General features: G+C 37.5%; 1 protein-coding gene across 2 annotated transcripts in view; it reads right to left on the bottom strand.

Annotated features, from left to right (window-relative positions):
• KHDRBS2 (KH RNA binding domain containing, signal transduction associated 2) overlaps positions 1 to 23,083 on the bottom strand; it is a 466,021-nt gene that overhangs the window by 228,775 nt on the left and 214,163 nt on the right. For both annotated transcript variants that reach the window (XM_075707793.1, XM_075707794.1), the window contains exon 3: positions 11,698 to 11,814. In XM_075707793.1, the coding sequence (XP_075563908.1) occupies positions 11,698 to 11,814 (117 nt within the window). The remainder of the gene's footprint in view (positions 1 to 11,697; positions 11,815 to 23,083) is intronic.

The following is a 23,083-nucleotide window of genomic DNA, read 5'->3' as shown; positions in this document are numbered from 1 at the left end:
TTCCTCTCTTTTGCCACTTACTTGATTGCCTTTAAAGTTTCATGGTCCTTCATCACTTTTAACTCAGAAGAATAAACCTGAAGCACCATCTCAGCGTTTTGCCCCTTGGAAGTAGTCTAATTTAGCAGAAAGAGAAGAATGTCTCCCACATTTTTAAAAACAGCAGTATGTCTTACAACTATCCTGTCACAGCTAAGAAATATGTAACTTTTTTAACACTGGATGTGAGGGATGTGCTGGCGGCTTTTAATATGACCACTGTGTTGCATCAGTAATAAATCAGGGATTTTTCAGCATCTGTTTGAGGTCTGATATAATTCTTTTGTGAAGACAATGTAATTTTCTTAACTATCAGTCTCAGTTTGAAATTTTTAACACAGAGTTAAACTTCCCTCTCGGTTATTCCATTTTGAAAATGCCATCACTAATTACATGGAAGCATCATATCACTCCATGAATCAAATTAGCAGGAAATACTTAAAGTGATATATCTGGTTGAATCTCTGCAATCATTCTAACATCTCACTCTTCAGACTGGGACTTCAGTCTAAAAATTAATAGAGAAATATTTGGAGATTGCATTTGAATTTAATTCGCTCACTCGGCAAAACACCAAGAGTGATTTATTCCTCTCACTGGTCATTAGCAAAACTGCCACTGGCTTCAGCAGTACAAGAACTGCACTTCTGGGATACTGAGCGTATTAGAGGACATCTTATAGATTTTCTTGGGAGTCAAAGGAGATCATTCCAAAAATTCTCAAATTTTATCTAAATCACAAACATTTTCAGTACTTAATGAGTGTCCCACTTTCCTGATTTTTTTTAACCTACCTTTGCATGGAACCAACCTATGGACTTTAATTTTTTATCAGTAATTAATATAGAACAAAGTTAGGAAGATATGGTAAACTCAATTTTTCTGCCATCTTTCCAATTTAAAATAAAACCTTATGTTCCAGTTTTCCATGTGTATGCAGAAACCTATGTCTTTGTTATATAATACCAAATAATTTCATAAAACAAGCATATCAGCAAGGTCAGGCTTCAGTTCAGTTTCCTTTAATAAGCACACAAGCTTGCACAAATTGTTTGGTTATTTATAGCTTTTTCCAAGAAATCACAGGTGAGTAAGTTATCGAATCAATAAGGCAGACTGTTTCCAATATTTACAGCCCAGAATTTATAGTCCAAAATTTGTCTCTGAGAGACAAAAAGGCCATAAAGTTTTTTTGATTTGTTCAATTTAGGATTTTTCTCTTCTGGGGAATATTCACTGAGCAAAATGCCAGCATAGCAACCTTCACCTGATCTCTTTTTTTTACTGGTGCCTCAGGGAGGGACTGGCTGAGAGATGGTCAGGAGATAAATATGGTGCTTCTGTGACCCAGCAATCCCTCATGGCTAATTCTTGTCTCTGATGGTAGGCCAGATCTTGCACCAATGAAAACAAGCTCCAGTATTTAGGAACAACAGCTACCTTGTGACCTGTGTCCATTTTCAGGAAGGGACACTGCATACAGGTAAGTATCTAATCATATGAAAATAAACTGCAGTAATGGGCTCTAGCTATAATATTGCAATACTTGTTTTCATAAGTACCATGCAAAAGCCTGAGGGTAGGAACCGGTTGCTTACTGAGAGATATAAAAGAGTTCTCTAATGGGACAACAAAGTCCTGTTCATATACTCCTACAGTGACCAAGCAGAAGATCCAGAGAAGAAATGGAACCTGACTGGAGAAGTCAACAGGTGGCCCCCACTGCCCGATCTTCAGACCTAGATCCTGAAATCCAGGTCAGAGCTGACAGGCAGTGTAAGCCACCAGGCACATCTGTAGAGAAGAGATTTTTCTAGAACTTGGGAGACTCGAGCAAAGTGGAATTCACTGTGGCAGAGACAGGCAGCCACAGTGCCTCGAACACAGGGAGGAAACAGTAATTCAGGGGGTTTGAGGACCTAGAACAATACTAATATCTTTCTCTGGTATAAAGGGTGGTTTGGTATTGATGCTTGTTCTTTACCTGCCGCATGAAGCTCAGAATGGAAAAAAAGGTGACACATCATCCACATTTAGGACACAGAATGGTGTAATTCAAGTATGTCTTGAGAAGACAGCAAGTTTTATACCAAAGTGAAAGAAACACTGTTGAGTAATTTGGTGATAATCTGAGAGTTATGCTACTTTAGCTATACTCTTCTTAAAATGGAAGTGCTGTCATCTACTGGGAATTTCCTACCAATCTGTAGAAACATGTAGGAAATGGGTTACGAAACAATCTTGAAACTTTGGAAGCAATTATGCAACTTCTGGGGATAAAAGAGTTGCACATTAAATAGCATGGGAATTTTGAATTGTTGATAAAAGACAGACTTCCCTAGTCAGTGTGTAGAAGACATCAGGAGGAACTGGCTAATAGAGAATGACTTACGCTCAACCATGAATTACAGCTATATATCACACGCACACATCTTTCTCTCTCTCTTTCCCTCTCTCTACACATACAGATAAAAAGCTTTTAAAAAGCTTTCTTCAAGTCTGACTCCTCTAAGCAAGGTCAGAGTGGTTGAGCCATCCAGCCAAAACAAAGGAGACCTGTTCTTAACCCAAGAAGGACCAGGGAGAAGAATGTTATCTCTGCAGCAAGATGGGCTATGTACTTAAATGGGTTCTAAAACTCAGAGAAGGAAGTCAGAGAAAACATCTTAAATCTTCGATATAAATATGACAAACCACCTTTGGAAGGAAAAATCCATACCGCAAAGAAACAAATAAACTTGACAGAAATGGAAACTAATGGACTTCCCCAAAATTTTATAGCACAGACTGAAACAGCCAGGGGTTACTGTGCTGCAGATCATTTGAAACTGCATAAATTGAAGGATAACAGGCAGTTGATCTTTCTAGACAGGTTCCAAATCCAAAGATACTGGTCAATGATATTAAGGAGATGCCTGTTAACACAGATGAGCTTTCTGATAGATAAGGGACTATCTATCAGAAGGTATCTCATTGATAAGGTATGCAGACAGGACCATCTGAATATCAGTAAGGGAAGAATCTGTCCCAGTAGGGTCAGTTAACTGTGTCTTGGCTCAATGGCCTTGTATTTTTGAGTTTGTTCCCACCTCAGCCAGCAAGCCAGCCAGAGAGGTAACCAATAGAAGATGCAAAAACTTCCAAACAAAAGATGCTCCCATCTGCCAGGAATGTGGCGATAACAAATGATCTGGGGAAAGACAATATCCCCACAGAGTGCAGAGAGGCAAGAGAAAAATAAACAAAAATATGCAGGGATATGGTAAAAAATGAAGCGGTTATTGACTCCCCAGCTACAGAGATCCTCACCGAATAAACACATTCTTTCTGTGCCACAGGGGAGATATATGACTGAAAGGCCTCAGTTTACTGTGACATTAAAATATACAAATTTATTTAAAAGTATGCAGCTGGGGAGCAGAGAAGATGACTTGCTTTTCCTAGTTATTGCACTCTGGGTAACATGGAGTCTTCTGGAAGTAAAGAGAAGTAACAGCTTTCTGGGAACAAGCTGATTTGCACAGCTCTGAGGAGCTGGTGAAACATAAGAGGGGTCAGACAGAATGTGTGGACATGATGAAACACCTCAGAGAAGCAATGAAAAGAAGCATCCACATATTTTTCATTCAAGTCCCATCCATGTAAGTTTGCATGAATTGATTCTGTAGGTATCTGCAAGTTTTGATGGAGAAATAGTTTCGAGAAAAAAGAAAGGAAAAAGACAAAGAAAGGAAAAGTATGTGCTGAGAAGGTGGCACGTGAAAGCTTCCCAAGGACTGGTAAGCCCTGGAGACTATGGGTACTGGTGAACCTACAAGAACATACGGTCTGCAAACACCACGAGGCTGCCGAGCACCAGCACACAGTGGTGTCAGCAATGGGTTCCATAGCTCAGCCCATATCCATGATGACTCCTACATGACATGCAGACGAAGGCTATGGGATTATATACGCATCTGATAAAGCAAAAGACCCTCTGATGGACTTTCTGAACACCTACCATTGACCTGCCAGTATTACCCTCTATTTTCTGAGTATATAGTTGGAGTTGGCTTCCCAAACATTGCTCTAACCAGGTAATCGTGAGGGTGCAATTCAGATGTGAGACTGAATAAGTGAATGTACTGTGAGAAAAGTTATCTGCTATTAGTAAAAACAGCTTAAAGATTAACAGCTATTCTAAGAAATACTGGTTGTGATCTGTATCTACCTCAAATTCCCTCCCCTATCAGGGCAAAAAGGAGTTTACAACACTTTAGAGGCAATACACAGTGGTATTTTCCACAGAAACCGGGGTGGTTGGGCAACTGAAAGTTACAGGAACGTAACACTGGAGGAAACAGTGACAAAGTCAGTCTCTTCTTTTGATCTGTGCCTGCCAACAGAGTTACATTTTCTCTATATAAAGAGAAAGTATGTTCTTCGGAACTTTTGTTCAAGTAAAACCTAGCTGTAGAATTTTAAAGCCTTTGGTATATTTTTGACATGCTCGCTTAAAGCAAAAACCGAGAGAATGCAGGTTATGGTAGACTTTGAAGAGTTAACATCCTTTTGCAAATGATTCTTTAAAGATTTCAATTTCAAAATATGGGGCGCTCTGCTTTTTGTTTGTTTCCTTTTGCTTGCATTTTTCTTTGTTGCTGGTTGTTTGTTATAGTCCTTACAGCCTCACAGCAGTCAGTATCAGGAAGCTGGAGAGATTTAGGAAGGGAAAAAGAAAATGTGTTGCAGCAGAAGCAATGTGCTGCTGTTATGTCTGCTCATATCTTGAAGGCATGCTGAGGGCCTAATCCTGCTCTTGGTCATAAACCCATTTCTGAGGTAAAATGGTTGTAAACTGTAAGGTACCATGGCTGTAGAGATAAAAATACAAATTCAACAGTACTTTTACAGACAGCATGGAAAATGTAATAGAAAAGGATTAAATGAGTGAGCACCAATTAGTGATTTAAATTATTGATGCTTCTGGATATGAGCCAGTTTTCTAAACCCAATGCCACACATTGTTCTATCTTTCCCTTAGAGATTTTACAGCTAAAGATGATAAAGGAATACTTCAATGAAACAGAAACATCTTGCCTAAGAAACAAACATTTCATGGATTTTGCATAAAGACCAGACCAAAACTCCCAGCAGGCTGGAAGTAAACCTACAGGTTCTGTTTCAAAGAACTAAAATAGACTTTTTATAGAAATTCTCAACTTTGTATCTCCAACTATAAGAGCTGAAACCTCATGATGACACATTGGGCTTAACTACCATAGCCAAAAGCTAGAGCGAGCAACCTCACCGGCATGAGTGGAGTGGCACCAGTGTAAAACCTGGTGCAACAGACCGCTAGGTGATATTTTTTCTCTTACTTTCTAGTGTCTTTTGTATTTTCTTATTCTTGTTCAGAATGCTGCCACTCTCATTTGGAAGGAAATATTGCATATGTAACCATACTGCATAAGCTTAAATGATTATAACAGGCAGTGTCACTCAAAGGCTTTTGAAACTCAGGACACTAAAGAAGACACTTCTGTTCTCATGGTTCAGTACAGCAATAGGATTGGGAAAGAATATAATGCAATACTTGGATCATCACCTCCTATAGACAAAACTCGCAACTTTTTTCTTCCCTTTTGGGTTATTTCAGCACTATTTATATAATCTTCTCGAAAAAACAATGAAGTCAAGAGACATGATCCAATGAAAAAATACACTGTGCTTCAAACCAAAAAGTTATCGGGCTCTACTCACATTATATATATGGGCTTAATCTTGTAAGATATTTAAGCATATATTTAAAGGTTGCAGGACTGTATTCAGGGCACTTAGCATTTGCAGGGAACAGACCAGTGTGCACCGCAACTCTTCCATAGTTTCAAAATCTTTTATAAGGTACTCGCATACTATGGCTTTTTAAAAACCACACTAAAGCCAATATGTTAATCATTGAATCTAGGTAGGTTCTCTGCGTGCTGACTTCAGATCTTTTTGGTCACCAATAAGATCTTAACACCTGCGTTTTTTAAAACAAAAAGCTAATGCAAGAAATCCTGTTTAATGGGACAAGCCATTGTCCAGTGGCAGTGGAGCTTCTTTGGAAAGTACTTAACCCATGGATTAATGAAAGGCAGATAGTTCTACTGCAATTAACTCTTCTGTGATGAAACCTTCTTTCTTTAATAACTAGTTGAAACAAAAAATGAAACCTGAAGAAGAAAGCAGTTGAAGTTCACTTGGTAGCTGACAAAACATTGAATCACAAACAAATAGTTGACATGATTTTTCAAAGCTGCAGTGCAAGTTTGTTCTCTAATTTCCTGTGTTTTATAGGAAAGAAACAGGAATCTTTAATAAAAGCATCCTCCAAATAGCCAGGACAAAAGACATAAGTAAGTGGAAGTTTAAACAGTGAAAGAAATGGGTAATAAACAGAAAATGTGCAAAATGGGAATTGGTGTTGACAGGATTTCTCTAGGTAAAAAGTAAGACTTAAAATTGGGGTGGCAATTATACATCAGTATTCAGGAGATTTAACTCAAGAACTATGACTTACATTTTCCTTCAAGTGTGGCTGACAGTGGTACTGTAACAATTGACGTTTTAGCTTTCTTTTATCTAATATATAGCCTTGTTATCAGGCTATACATTAATTTCCAAATCCTGCTTTATGTAAGTAAAAAGTGGTTCAAAAAGATGTTTGGAGTGTCTTTGACTTCTGCAAAGACAATGTGAGCCTCTTCAGTTTAAACAGTTAATGTCTTGCAAGAAGTGTCTTGCAGGTGATGAAGAATGAGTTTTCAGGAAAAAAAATCAGGTTAAAAATCCATTTTTCATTCTTTTAACAAAATGAAAAGCAATCAAAAATCTTCCTTTGTGTAACACTAAAAATGTTATTAAAGCAAAATCAAAACATTTTATTGTTCTTTTGTTCTTAGGTTATTCAGCTCTTCCAAACATTCAGTTAGGTTAATTTTTAAATAAAAAAGTCTATATAAAAAAAAAAGCACAAGCATTTTACTCTGAAAAATTTTCAACTACAACACTTGCGCATTTTCAAGATTTTCCTCACAGCCCTTCTTTGTTTCACAATTTTGGAGCCTCCACATGCCTCTTTTTGACATAATTTTGTGTTCACTGGAAAATTTCCATCGTCTCTTTCTTTGAATGTTCCCACCATAAAGTTACACATACAGTGGGAAAGACAAAAGACAAAAGAGAATTCTGTATAAGGTAGAGTTTTTCTTCTGCAAAAGATTTATACCTGCCGTTTTTTTTTTCCCAAGCCAGTCCTCTCCCCTTTCTCAATATATTTTTGCTTTTCCTATGCCTTGTTCACCATTTCAGTTATAAACCTGGGATCATGGCCTTCGTTTGCTCTCTTTTTCCAGCATTATCCATACCAATTAATTACTGGTATCATGCTACATACAACCATTCCAGGCAAGCCTCACCATATACAGTCTCATCTACTCTGCTACAGTTAATCTCCGAAAAAAACATAATAAAGAGATGAAGTCATGTTGCAGATAAGTACCATGACTGGACTGTGATTAACACTGTTGATCTGTTCTCATTCCTGTTATCAGGGGTGAGGTCCCACCTCAGACCAGTGTCCCTTAGATCAGTATTTTCTCTCCAGTCAGTAGAAGGTTCTTAGAAAAATGTGGAAGGGGAGGAGTATGTTTTTGACTCTGCCCACATACTCTCCCCAAGCTCCAGCAATCTGCAGTCATGTCACACAGCCCTTAAAGGCAGTCCTAATGACACCAGTGTGGTTATTTTATCTCTGGCCCTAAATGACCTTTCAATCCCATCTGCATGAAACCATTGCCATTTTATTTTCCCACATACAACGTTCTGAAGTTCCACGAAACACAAAGACCAAGTTACGTATGCTATGTTTATTGTATGTTGGTGTATAATTAATCTGAATAAAAAAATACCACTCATATAAATAATCAAAAACCAGGGAGTATGGAGAAATGGTGCAAGCCCTAAGACTGTGCTCTCTCCTATGAAACTCTGGCAGGTAACTAGCTCAAGAAATAGAAGTGTTTAAGAAACATTGCTACATATTTTTCTGCTTCTTTTAAAGAGAATCCATGCTCTTACTGCTATAGTTTATGTAAAAAAAGCTATTCCAGCTCACCGCATACATTTTTTTTTTTTTAATGGCACAGTGAAAAGCATTCATTGCATGGTTGAAAAGGAGAAAATCTGCATCTATGTATGAAAGCAATCAATTCATTCCACTTGTAATGAGATTTCTCCTGTCAGTTCAGTTTGATTGTTTACCTTTACAATCACCTCCCATGCTGTTTGGAAAAAGAAGAAAAAGACATGCAAAAGAATCAAAAGCCAAGCAACCCAACATGACTATGTTTAATCTCATCACTACCTGTTCTGAAGAATGTATTTGCATATTTACAATACTGTCTTACTACAGGAATCACAACCTTCAGTGGCAGCATGTAAGCCAGCAAAAGAGTGAGAGCTCAACCTGTTCTAAGGACTCACTGGCAACTGGCTGTGCTCTTACGGTGGGCACAATTCTCAGTGGTCACAGCTACACTCAACATGTTGAACAATACTTTCTCTATGACTTAAAAATAAATGTCAGTTATTCAGCTAATAAATATTTCAAATTTTAGCTACAGTTTTGCATGCCAAATCAAAAGGAAGAAGTACCTAAAAGCCATCATCACCTTCTGTTCTGTGTCTAGTGGACTGTCTATGTTTCATGACGGTGCTTGTTTTTCCTGTCAGAACACTGTAGGATCTTCCTCCTGTTACAGAAAACTAAACTTATGCTGAGCCAGTGGCATTAGCTTAAGCACACAGAATTAAGTACTCACATTAGCCACGCTGCTCTGGAGGAATTTTAAGTTTTCCTTATATCCCAAATAACATTCTGCAAAACTGCTGCAGTTACACTTGGGCATCTCTTCAACAATTTCTAACACAACTTTCTGTGACACATTTATAAGCTCTGTTGTATTTAGCGCACAATTGGAGTTGTTCATAATACTCATTGTAAGTAAGTTGCATTGCCTTTTCCAATTAATCTATCCTGTTCCCACACTGTAGGCACAGTGGACAGTCAAAAATCTCAAATCCCTCTTAACAAGTGTCCCCTAAGGCTCTGGAAAGGAACAGGCCAAATTCTTTAGTCTCTGAAATTTACCCACAGATTTTTTTTTTTTTTTTTTTTTTTTTTTAAGATAAGGAAATTCTGAAAAGCAGCTCTACCTCCCTTGACAGAGTCCGACTCCCAGAACTGGAAACTACCCCTCCATATGCCCAAAATTACAGAGTATAGCCAGAGTGGTTCATTGTAGAGCCAAGCATTTGACTACTGTCATTTTGGCACTAAAAAAAACCCAGTTCAGTGGATCAGTTCTTTTCAAACACTAAGTACCTAAGGATTTAGGGCATAAATGTATTTAGTATTTTCCAGCAGAAATTCCATTTCTGCTGCTCCAAAGCAGCTCTGCATCCAGCTGCACTGGACTGGAGGTGAAAAGCACATGTGCTTGCAGTCTGCCTAGGAATTATTATGGTTCACGGCATAATATAGACAGCTTTAAGGAAATTCTAGTTTACAGAGAGAAATTATATAGATTTTCTTGAAAATTCCTCCAGAAGGAAGAATCATCTGCCAATATACATAAGCTGATTTCTTGTATGGTACAAAATAACAACAAACCTCCAGACTTTGGTAATTTGTATTTAAATCAGTAAAAAAAATACTGCATAAATGAGACTAGTGGGCTTGTTTTACGGCAAGAAAACTTCTAACCAGAGCAAGTTGTATTTTCCTTAGCAATGTAGTAATTCACACTGTTATTTATGCTCACAGTCAAATATATTTTCTTTAAGTTTTACCAGTATATCAATCTAGAATATCCTCTCTGAAATGCTAATTATAACTATTACCCATCCCATGATCATTCTCAGCCTCTTTTGCCTGGAACTGGTAACAGTGATGTACATGGATCAGTTAATTCCTATCTCTCACTGTAATTGCATAGGCATTTTGTTTTCTTTTGATTCAGTAATGTTGAAATTGGATTAAGATAACAGTCGCTTACAAAGCCTTCTCTGCAGAAGTTGCTTTCATCACTGCCATATTTAATGCTATTTTACTCTAGAACTTAATTTTTTACACCATTCTCATATGAATGAGTTTCCATGAAGTTCATACTTAACTTCAGATTACACTTAAGGACAAAAGACTCTATGAAAAGGGAAAAAAAATACCCTGAATTTTGTTTTGCCGACATACTCATGAGTGAATATAATAACTGGCATGCTGTCACTGTTTGTTATGGTCAGATGAAATTTAAATGATATGATAAGAAGAGCGACCGATCTCAAAATCAGAGGGCTTAGTCTGTCTTATTTTTGTGTGGTTAAACATCTTTAGGTGGTAACAAGCCCTTCACATTCCTCTGTCTGGGCAATTGCTGCTCCTGGCAACAATAATCTGAGTGAGTGGCTGAGAATGGAGCTGGCAGATGCAGTACTGATGCAAATTACTGCTACTTAGCAGCACATGCATTCATTCATCCAGGAAGTCATTTTTTATCATTCCAGAAGAAAGCCAAAAATCATAAAATATTTTACTTGTCAATATCTAGAAATAAAATCTGTAGTGTATTCAACATTTATTATCATAAAATACAATGTTAAATAGATAATTGAAGTGTCAGTATGCCCAATGCCATAAACAAATATCTGAAAAAATGAAATACATTGTGTGTGCCTAATTTGTCTGTTTTGTGGGTTTTTTTTCAGTATTGCAATTGGAAACCTCATAACGCAAGTGTGACTGCTGATATGCATTGCCAAGACCAAATAATGCCAACCATAAAATCCTGATTAGTCTTTCCTTTATTCTGGCATATTATTTCTTTCATTATTTTAGATGAATGACAGAGATGACAGAAAGGAATAATGCGCAACATTAGTAAAGGCAATATGCAGTTCAGTGAAATTAGCAGCCATTATTTCTGTGTTGACCATAATACTGCTGTTCTACAGACTGTAAAGTAAGATGCCACAATGGAATCAGTACTTGTTCTTTGGATCAGATATATATGAAACTGCCTTACTTTACAAATAATTACCTTAGGTGCTTTGACCAGGCAGTGATTCCAAATACAATTTTTTTCTTTCATCTATAGTGCATTTTTACACACACTTAAGCAAAATGTCCACTTTGTTATCTCTTTTAGAACTATGCCCTAAATAAATACTCGATCTTTTAGAAAAGTCCCATCTCTAAAGAAACGATAAACAAAAAAGAAAAACTATTTATGTGCACCATTATTACAGCAATAATCTATACAAATTATACCTTCTCAGAAGAAATGGACTTCTCTCAGAACAAATGAACTTTAAGATGGTTTCTCTTTTAGGTTAATTATTTAAATAACAGTGGTACTGTGATGGTCTACGATTATATGGGAAGCAAGCTTTGCTTTGCAAGAGAAAAAATGTATTTAAGCAATTGATGTAACCTGAAAAAAACCAATGGAGCCTTGGAGTCAGAGTCTATTATGAATCTATTAATTGAGTCATTAATAAGTAGACAGCCAATCTAAGTGTAACAGCTAAAGCACAAATGTATCGACACTAACTGCAACCAGAACACAGACACGGTACCTTAGCTTTATCCCTCATGGAGCCTTTCCCCAGGATGGACATTTTTGCACCTGTTTCTTCTTGTAACCTCTTCAAGGAGTTTCCTCTTGGTCCAAGCAATTTCCCAACAAAATTGAACTAGAAAGCAAATAAGAGAACCATTTTAGACCAGGAGGTACTTTTTCAAAACCTTAGCAAAACTTTATAAACAAGCTGCTTAAAAGAGAGAAGTTTACTTTCCCTTAAAAAAAAATTACTCCTACTTAGTTCTGAGCCTAATTCATTGGGATATAAGTCTGGAGAACTGAGGTATCCTCTCAACTAGCACAAAAAGCAGTAAAAGCATTCATGGTTTACTTGATCCCCAGGAGGCTCCTGTCTAGGACAAAAATGGCCAGTGGCTGCTTAGGTCTGCTAAACAAGATCATTGCTTATCAGGTGGTATAGGTGAAACCCAGAGAATAGATACATTCTTTCCCAAGTTAGCCAGCTTTATTGGCAAAGTAATACATTCTGCAAAGTTAGAGCTTTAGGTGGAGTTTTAGGAATTGATGTGTTACACACTGATTTTAGAATAAGTGCTATTTTGTGTATTGGCTGAAAATATCTGTTTTTCCAGCAATGGAACTAATCAGAAACAATATATCACTGTAGATATTCAAGGCTATTTTCTGAGAGGATTTTTAAAGAGTGCTGGGCTTTGTCTGACATGCTGCTAATATTCTTAAACACTGCATAGTTCATGTGACACATACAACACTTTTTTCTGTATGAAGAGATGTCTACATGAAAATCAGAGGACAGAACATTAAATAAATGAGGTGTTAATGTTATGTCAACACAAACTAGCAAAAATGGGGGAGTCTATTAAGTAACAGTAATTTGTTTATTCTGTAATCAATAGTCTCTTCAACTTATTATTTTTCATGCTTTCCAAAATCTTTTTAAAATTCTAAGGCACGTTGTCTTTGGAAGTTGACTGGGAACCATCAGCACTTGCTTAGGATGTTTCTAAATTATTTTAAAGTCTGAACAGACAGTACTCTGGCCTGGCTTTCAACAAAGAATCAGCTTAGCCAAGGAAAAAGTTGTGTAATTGTATCAGCACTTCCTTGAAAGATGTTGTAACACACCTTGTTTTGCATTACCTTCTATTTTAAAAATGGAAAAAAATGAGGAAATATTCTTGGTTCCACTTTAGCCAGCAAGAATGTAACAACACAAGTGTATCAGCCATGTTAACAACAACCAAACTCAGAATCAAGCTAGATACCCCAGAACCCAAGCTGGCTTTCAGTCCAGTGTCATAATTATAAATCACTTGTAACTTCCTTCAAATATTGGTTAAACCATCAAAGAAAATAATAAGTAAACACAGGAAACATAAATATGTAAGGTGAAATCTACTGCCACCTAAACCAACATAACTGATTTCAGCAAGTTAACATGCATGGGGGGAAGCAGGAAGTGGTAATGTTGCAGAAAAACCCAGGAAGCTTTGAAGCTCAAAAAAAAATTTTTTTTCAAGCTTGTGTGCTTGCATTTTTTTCCAACTCTATCTGTTGATTGAATAAAAGTTAACTCTTCAATAAATCCTACTCCATTTTGGGGCAGGATTTAGAGATGATGCCCTCTCATGGCATCAACCATACTATGTCTTGGAACTGCAGCTATGCTTCTTCCAGGGACAACTTGGCTTAGAAGAAGTTGTGCCTTCACACTGATTATTAAATTTCATATGAAAACAAACCAAACAGTGAGGAAGGAATGACAAGGACTGAACTTTGATTTTAATACTAGACTTTGAACTTAATCTATTGATAGAAATAAGATTTCAAAAACTATACGTCTCATGTATGTGAAGGTTTATTAAAGATGGCAGAGCAGACAGCAGAGCTTTCGTTCTTCTGCAGGGTTCACCTTACCTGCAGAATGGCTGTCCACAAGTTACAACACCAAATCTTTTGTGCCACTTATACATCACCAATCAGAGAAGAACCATCTACTGCTGCATCTTTTCAGTGCCTCTTAATATTAAGAAAAGCTGCCCCTCAAAAGCTGGAAGAGCTATACCGCTACATAAGTTTGGAGGAGACTATGAGAAGGCCAGCCAAAGCTTGACTTCATTTGTTCTCTGAATGGAATAAAACTATTAAAATACACTCTATGAAGATTTATGCTGACCATTTATATTTAAGCACTTCATAAACTGTCTAATAATTACCTTGACATATTGCTGCAAAGGAGCGGTATGGCCAGCATAAACTATGCACTAAGTGGATTTTAATCACTTCACAGGAAATAAGTGGCTGGGGATTTTAATTCTATTGATTATGTAGCACACAGACACTCGCATTTCATCCACCTTCTAAAAAACACGTATCAGGAAGCAAGCAGTTACTTACAACTGAATAACTGAAATGTTCTTAATTTGGTTTTGTCTAAAATTGCAGAAAAGCCAGTGCACTATATCACATATTGAACCATTGTGCTTGGTCTTCCCAGTGTCAGTCTAGGGCCCCTGGCTATCCTCGGCACCAGTCTATAATCACAAAACTCCCGAAAGTCTGAAAATACTGGTAGAGTTACTTTGACTCAATAACTTATGAAAAATTAAATCCTTCATGTTCACATCTGGGTAAAACCAGCACACAAGTAAGAGAAAGCTTCAGTGAACAGCACAAATTGTAAGAAATTTGAAACACAACTTTACTCTTCTTATTTATTTTATTAAGATATGCTGGACAAGAAACTGAGCAGAACCAATTTTAATACTAGAAGGCTTAGGCTCCAGTTACAGCCACACGCACACACACGTAGCCAAAGCATATAGCAACAGTGAAGGAAAATGTGGAAACTCAGGCAGTCTGACTGCATATGATGACCCTTGCTCACAAACACGCATTCCTGGTACAGCCACTGTAACTGCAGATCTTATTTTGCAATCTGAGTTCCAATCCAATTCCACCACGTGGACAAATTTTCTCCAAATAGTAGTAGCTCTAAGTCTCTGGGATAATATCTGGTCATATTAGGAGAGGATAGCTGAGAAATTATGACATACAGAAGAGACAGTATTAACAGAAAGCTTTCATTGCTGGGGAGAAAACAGACTTCCACTTGAGAAATATGGTTATTGTTCTGTTACTAGATGTTTTTACAGGTGGCTTAACTTTTCAATCACATTTATGAACATGAGCTAGGCTTTCTGTGTGTTTGTAGAAACCCTTCCCTGTTTATGGCAAAGATTTTGCACATTATTTTCTTAGATTTTTTTTGTCATTTGTGTGGGGGAGACAGATGCATGTCTTCAGGGGAAAATGATCAGGTGATAGCAGGGGACGCTTTACTTATAATGAATGCACATGACGCTTCGTGTGTCAACAGCTGTGCAATAAACTTTTTCCTGTGCAGAATAAAACCTGACAGAGAATATAGCTCAATACATCTTTTGAGTGTCCACAGCCAGTCTCCCCAGTGTCTTCCCCAATCAGTATACACTGTTTCACCAGGTCTACCTGCATCTTGATTACTTTCACACTCCACCCTGCATAAGCAATCAGACTGTAAGATGCCCAAAGCTAACACTCTGGCTTCTCAGTCTCCATCAAAGTTTTTGTTCACAAATTATTTTTTTTTTCATTTTTTTTTTACTCGTGGAAATAGCCAAAAATGATCACATACATGGACACACAAAAATTATTCTCTTTATTATTCTCTTTCCGCAAACTGTGCTGCTCCCATTCCTCTACAAAGCTTTGTGCTTACACACTTACAGAGAATACTTACTGAGAGTGTGAGACATTCTGCTAGAGTCTATATGCTAGGACTGAATATTTAAACCCAAAGATTAGGTAGCTAGGAAGTATAAAGAAAATGGAGAAGTCTTAAGAACTAATTACATGACATTTCTTACCAAAAAACTGCCTATGTTAGTGAAAAGCTTAGGGTTGCACTCCATGCACGGATATATATAAAATCACAGACTTGCTCATCTCCAAACCTCCTTGCAGTAAAACATGCTGCGTATCAACACATCTCACTTGCTTCAGGCTAAGACACTGAGAAGAGAATCCCTAAAACTAACCAGGTGTTGCCAAGCTGGATCACAGCACAAGCAGCCTGTCTCCCACTGTCAGCATTTTATTATGCTAATATACAATACATGGTTTCTATGAAATGCCAGACGTTAATTGTAACCTGTGCTGTAAACAAAATGTGTACAATGACTAGTTCTTCAAATATATCCTGCAGCTTACATGCAATGTTGGGATAGTCATAAGCATACTGCAACACCTCAAGAATATTGCCATGTGTATTTATTCTCATTGCCACGCTTGAACTTACCTTAATATGGATGTCAAGCGTTGTTCTCAAAAGTCTTAATATCAGCAGAATTATCACAGAATTGAAATTGAAAACACACACACACATTTATAAGTTGATATTTACATAACATCTGATTTATATAACGTTGCAAACTCAGGGAAATTTTCCCTATAGGGAATATTAAAGCAAATTGTTTAGGAGATGAGTGCAACGGGAGTTTGAACTTTGAAGTGGGCATCCAAGGCAAACAGACACAGCTCCACTACTGTATCTTTGTTGTATAACAGATGGGGAAAAGAAAGATAGTGAACATGTGCTGTAGAGAAACGGTAGCTAATACTGGAATATTTAAATGCCCTTGGCCCCTGGCATCAGAGCACTCTCACTGGGGAGGAGCCCACCCTGACAGCTGCAAACAGGGCTAACAGAGCCACGCAGATAGGAGCTGTTGACTTTCATCACTACCTCATTTTTTAATGCTAAGAACTGTAGCCAACACTGAATCCTTACCTTGGTTGTATACGCAGGACTCACTTTATTCTCGGTATGCGATAAACTGGCCTTTGAAAAGCTGACAGCCATACGATGCTCAGTTCTTTTGCGAGACTCATCACACCAGTGGGCTGGCATTGCTGCTCTGCCTGCGCGTGCCAGGGTGTGCCATGAACTTCCCAAGCACTGGGCCACAGTGCAAGGTCCGGCAGGGTGATGGGGGGCATCTGGCGGGGGGCGTCCCCAAAGCCAGCAGCAGCCTCGGGCTGAGAACAGCCACACACACACACGGGACACCGTCCCGCCTGCCTGGCCACGTGGAACCATCAGAAGCACATCAAAAGTTACTCCACCATATAGCAGCACTACATGCTCCCTATAAAATCTACCCGATCTAAAACCATGCCTGTCTTCCACCCCACCTTCCTTCTGCACATGGGGGCAAGAATGTTGGTAACCAATTAAGCAAAGAATCGTATAATTTGCTGTTATGTTGCAACATAAAGCTCTAACCTCCAGTTCTTTCAAGATTAAAAACCTCCATTTAGTGTTAGTAAGGATTTTGACCACCTCAGGACAGCGTACCACAGGTATAACAAATCTAACATATAGTTTACAGCATTAACATTCAAGCCTCAAACTAAATATGATGATTGATAGAAAATGTATGTTTAAATTTAGAAGGGTATTTATTTCCACATTTCATCTAGCCCAAATACATCCCTACTAGAACTGTAACATTTCATATTTTATAAACACCATTTTAATTGTGTTTTACAAGCAGAAACAAGGAATATGCTTGCCATTCAGAAAAAGTGTTTGTCTCAGTGACTCTTTCTGTTTTATACACAGATCAGTGTTCAGAACAGCAACATATCTGGTTAAATAAAGAATGGGACAAACAAGTGTTTCCAGCTGTAAGATAAAGCAGCACAAAGCCCTGAACTGCGAGAATAAATTGATTTCTTCTAGAAACAGCAAAACAGAAACAGCACTGGCTTGGGCAACATGAAATAGGTTTGTTATTTCTCTGTGTGTTCTATCCACCACTGCTATCAGGTCCTTTGAGGGGTGACAATGTCTTTCCATTTTCAGAGCTACTTATCCTCACAAAAACCTTTCTCTGTTCCCAAAATTTAAAAAAAAAAAAAAAAAAAAAAATCCTTCTAAATTCAGTCCTGTGCTAAAGAAAAAGGGGGGGCAGACAGAGATATTATTCACTCCTGAATAAAACCTTACTGACTGAGACCTGCTTATAAATTACTTTTCTTCTTGTCCTATTCTAGGACTTCTGATAGTTCATTTATTTTAGAATAGCATTTATTTCACCTTTTGATATGCACAGGGGACTTCACGTTAAGGTAGTACTGGAAGATTATGAATGCTTTTTTTTTTTTTTTTTTCTCAACATTTTATAAGCTTGATATTGCCCATAATAATATGCTTTAACTTTTGGTCAGCCCTGAAGTGGTCAGGCACTTGGACTAGATGATCATTGTAGGTCCCTTCGATCTTTTCTTTCCTTTCCCTTTCCCTTTCCCTTTCCCTTTCCCTTTCCCTTTCCCTTTCCCTTTCCCTTTCCCTTTCCCTTTCCCTTCCTTCCCCTTCCCCTCCCTTTCCTTTCCTTTCCTTTCCTTTCCTTTCCTTTCCTTTCCTTTCCTTTCCTTTCCTTTCCTTTCCTTTCCTTTCCTTTCCTTTCCTTTCCTTTCCTTTCCTTTCCTTTCCTTTCCTTTCCTTTCCTTTCCTTTCCTTTCCTTTCCTTTCCTTTCCTTTCCTTTCCTTTCCTTTCCTTTCCTTTCCTTTCCTTTCCCTTTCCCTTTCCCTTTCCCTTTCCCTTTCCCTTTCCCTTTCCCTTTCCCTTTCCCTTTCCCTTTCCCTTTCCCTTTCCCTTTCCCTTTCCCTTTCCCTTTCCATAGCTCAGGAGATTCTGCAGTGTTCAAGGTTGCTTCCCTCTGTACTTAGGTACTTACTCCAATACTTCTTCAATATCTAGTACTTTTTGGCTTTTCCAAAATGAACTTAGTGTTCCAGATAAGGATGCAATAGTATTTTTTATTACAGCAATGTGCTATTTGCTGTCTCTGGAGAAGAGCTTCTGAGAAACCTGTTTGGTAGGGCTGAACTTTGCAGGGCTCTACTTTAGGAAGGCATGCCAGGAGAGAGCAAACAGCAGAAGCAGAAGATGAATGTATTCCTTCAGAAGGGCTCTGGAGATCTACTCCAAAGGACATGTGCTAATGCTTTCTTAAAGTATTGCACCACTGAAACTTCACTGTAGCGGTCCCACAACAAAAGGAGAACGCTGTCCTTTCCTACAGAGCTCACTGGGTCTCATTTCTTCATTATGCTTTGAACAATAACCCAATGTCAGGCCATGGGGAGAAAAAAGGACTCAAAATTAAATGCTCAAAGGGAAAATACAGCTTCTTGAAAACTCCAGGCCAAATTAATTTCTGGTTTAAATCAATAGAATTACCTCAACAATAAATTAAATCCGAGTAACAAAGTTAGAATCATTAAAGCTACTGTGACTAGAAGATTTACCTAAGAAATAAATATTTTTTTATTACACTTTTTTTTTATCTTGAAATGTGCTGGGAGTTCATATTTATGGTGTGCTTGAAGAAAATGCTGCAATATTTGTCTGGCTATTTACTAGTTCATAGCAAGCATCTAAATCCACAGTGAAAATGTATTTTTGGCATAATTCCATGAAACAGACAGTCAGTGACTCCAGACAAACAGATACAAGCCCACATTGAGATAGCAAAAAATATCCCCTCACTTTTAATTTTTAGCATTTTCTGACAGAATTTGGTGACAAGTTGTGGCATTTAAATAAATCAATTGAAATGAGCCTTAAAATTAAAATATATTTTCTGATTAAAAAAAAAAAAAAGTTTGCTGTCTGATGTATCTTTATTGAATTAGAATTTCTTAATTCAGGAAAATCTGAATAGCTATTTCTCTAATACATGCATTAGCAGTGTGATTTATTATAGTCTGCTAATCTGTCAGACACCCAAACATTTTATTTTGTGTGATTCTGTTTTTAACTCTGACGTGAGATAATTGAGGAAAAGCCAAGCAACCAATTAAAGTCGCAGATCTATATTAAATCTGCAATTAACAAGTCTAAGTTGTTTATTATTTTAATTGCAGAGATATCCAGAGAGACTCATCATACCAGGTACTGCATAGACATGCAGGAAGACTTGATCTTGACCTTGAAGAGTTGTCAAGTATGTTAAAAAAAATCAAACAGGCCTTACTGAATGTATGTGGCTACTATTGCTTACTTGGATGGTCAGGTAGTGATTGCAGAAACTACTGCCATTAAAATCACTGTACTCAGTTATGAAAGTGGGTATTACTCAAGGTAAGTGCAACAGGACCAGGTTCTGCTGACAGGAGGACCATGCTGGAGCCTGCTGGAAAGAGGATCCTAATGTCACATTTCATCTTTGGCTTTTGTCTGTCTTATAATTCTTCTGCAATTTGGAATAAACTGTTTTTTCCTAAGCTTATCTGTATTTGGCCAGCCCAGCTGGGGTGGTGCGGGAAGCTGAGGGCAGACAGGAATGGCTCTCAGTTTTTTTTGCCCATGTTAGAGCTGTAAGCAAACTAGTTCCCAGTCTAGTCTGGGGTCATGACTGATCCCAACCCATGTCTACAAAGAGTTAGGAAGTTCTTTGAGGGTTGACTGCTCCTTAATGGAAAGCTGTTCAAGAGCAGTATTTTTAAGAACCGCAGAGTATGCTGAGCTAACAATGATTTTGCTCTTGTATTTAAGTCATATTCTATTGAGTCAAGGGCAAAGGGCCTCTTTAGGACAAAAAGCAACCTGCCTTTTAACATTCATCCTGGCCAAGCCTGAAGTAGTGAACTTTTACTATTTAGAAATAAATAAAATACAAGGTGAGTAATAAGGAGTTCTTGAAATAGTGCATCTAAGACTGTCTCATGTGAAGGACATTATCTAAACCGGCATTTCTACAAATGCTAACAATTCTGACTGCAGAAGTGCACCGCTAAGCTTTTTTCAAAGTGCACAATTAAATAAGTTTATACTGAGCATATGCACAGGTATAGAAATAGGTACTAAGACTACAACGCTTAAAAGCACAATCAACATTTGGCTAATTGGGCTTATTACTCCCACAGATACACAATTTACTGGTCACAGTAATAAACACCATCTGCTCTTGGCTAACTGGCAGCAACCTACCAACTTTTTTTCTAACTTGAAGAGTTTGGAATGTAAAAGGAAGATCTAAAGGAGTTGTAATACAGTGGGATTTCCAAGCACATCATCTTACTCTTACTGAGCTGAATATGGTTTCATATTAGGTGAAAGATTTCTCTTTGCCAGATGCTTGCAAAGTTAAGTTCTAAGTCAACAAGAACCAGGGTAAGTTAGGGTTGAATACCCAACCATAAAACTAATGTCTCTTTCCCGTGCATGTTAGTAAAAATGTAGCATAAACCTCAGATTTCTTTTCAGTCAAGGAAATTATAACAACAATTAATTTGGACCCAGTATGTTAATGAACTGATTTAACATACATGCATATAGTATCTAATTTTGTAGACAACATTGTATTAAATCACAAATGGTTTACATTAATCTAATTAAAAACTCTGTTAGTCAAGTTGATTTTGCCTTTCGTTATTAAAATAATTATACTTACAGCAGCATTTATATATCAATTTACATATACCAAGCATTACGCAAACATAAATTTTATTCTCAAGTCACATTCATAATCAAAGCAAAGCATTACTTTAAATTGATTGACATATGCAAACTCACATAGCTCCATGGAAATTAAACCAGCCTGCGAAAGCACTCAAAAACATCTTACAAAATTCTGGTTCTTCCCCCTATTCCCCTACATTTTCTATACTTTTTTTTCTTTTTGGTTCTTTATTACTAAGGACAAATGCAAGAAAATACAATCTTTCTTCCTTATAGCTCATTACCTTCTACTTTTTCTATGCTTAGAGAGGAAAACCAAGTATCTTTCAAGATTTTTTTAATGAGGACTTGGCTAATCTGAAGTGGTAATGCAATAAAATATTTTAAGAGGAGCAAAGCATTCCAAAACCACATTGACAAGGTGGAAACAGTCAGGTAATACTGTGTTAAATCAAAGACTCGAACTGGTGTCGGATGCCGTTCCCAAAGTGTTCCATCCAATTCATACATTTCAACTATATTTAAAGTGAAAATTGCACAAATTTAAGACAACAGATATTGTTCTCTACTTGTCCGTTCAATCAAATGTGGCAGGACAGAACACAAATTCGGACAACGCAGAATAAATACTGTTAGATATAATGCCACTGTTCTTATTCTCAAAAGCTGAGACTGAGCTCTTACTGAGCTTATTCTCAAAAGCCACGTACTGCAGCACTCCTTTCCAAGAGCAGACTGCACACTAACCGAACAGACTCTTAGTTTTTTGCTCACGGTGATGAGCTCATGGAAGGAAAATAACCAGCATTAACTCAGTATCTGGCACAGATGGCTTTCCATTGGTTTACACAGCAAACACACTGGGCACAGAAGGACCCTCTTCATTCTCCAAACTGAAACTGCCCCAGCTTGCTCTATAGCATGCAAACCAGAGGGTCTGCAGAGCCGCCTTCTCCACAGTACACAGGGCTAATTGCAATAGTAGTAACCGATGCAGCAGATCCCTGCATTTGCATTTCATTTACCATTGCTGATTGTAAAAACAAGCTTAACATACATAAAGAGTAATCACTCTGTAATTTGATATAAACGTAACAGATTGCTAACTGTGAAGAATCAATCACTATGTTAAATATGTATACAAGGAATGTGACTCTTTTTTCCCATTATCAGTATTTGTCAATGTTTATACTTTGCCTGTTGATAGCCCATAGTACTCACTAATTGCAGTTCAGAACACTTACTCAGTCTCATCAGAAAAATAGGAATTATAGAGTTTTATAACATTTGAGTGTCAAAAGCATCTAAAGACCTGAGACTGATTTGTAACACTTTGCTGATGGCATTCCTTTGCAAGCAACTTAACTGTGCTTCAGACTTAGTTAATGTAAGACAGAAAAAAGTACTTTCAGGGCAAGACCTTGAAAGCAGAACAAGACATACTGTATGCAACAAATGAGCTGGCAAGCATGAGCTGGAGGGCCTGAGTGGCTTTGAATAACACAGGCTGTAATATCGAACAGTCTTGCCATTGCCATACAACTCCAGAGTGAACAAAACTGCAGCTAGGATGCTCCTACCTGATAAAATATTAAATGATCTCCTAATTTTTTTCACTTGTATCTTTTTTTCATATCCCTGCACCCCAGGCTAAGATCTGGTTCTCGCTTAAAAGAATGTTATAGAAGTAATATTGAATTCTCCTCCAACACAAGATTAAGAAATGCCTCAGGTATATTTAATAACTATCTAGTTTTAACTTAATATTTATTTCATTGTAATTACGCTGCTTCAGCACATCTACAATCTTCAAGAAGGATGAATGTGTTTGCAAAATATGCATTAAAGATAGCCACCAATGCAGAAAAAGGGCACTGAATATTTTCC

This window comes from Pelecanus crispus, chromosome 3 (assembly GCF_030463565.1).
Source record: "Pelecanus crispus isolate bPelCri1 chromosome 3, bPelCri1.pri, whole genome shotgun sequence".
NCBI lineage: Eukaryota > Metazoa > Chordata > Aves > Pelecaniformes > Pelecanidae > Pelecanus > Pelecanus crispus.
This window is presented reverse-complemented; position numbering and strand designations above follow the sequence as displayed.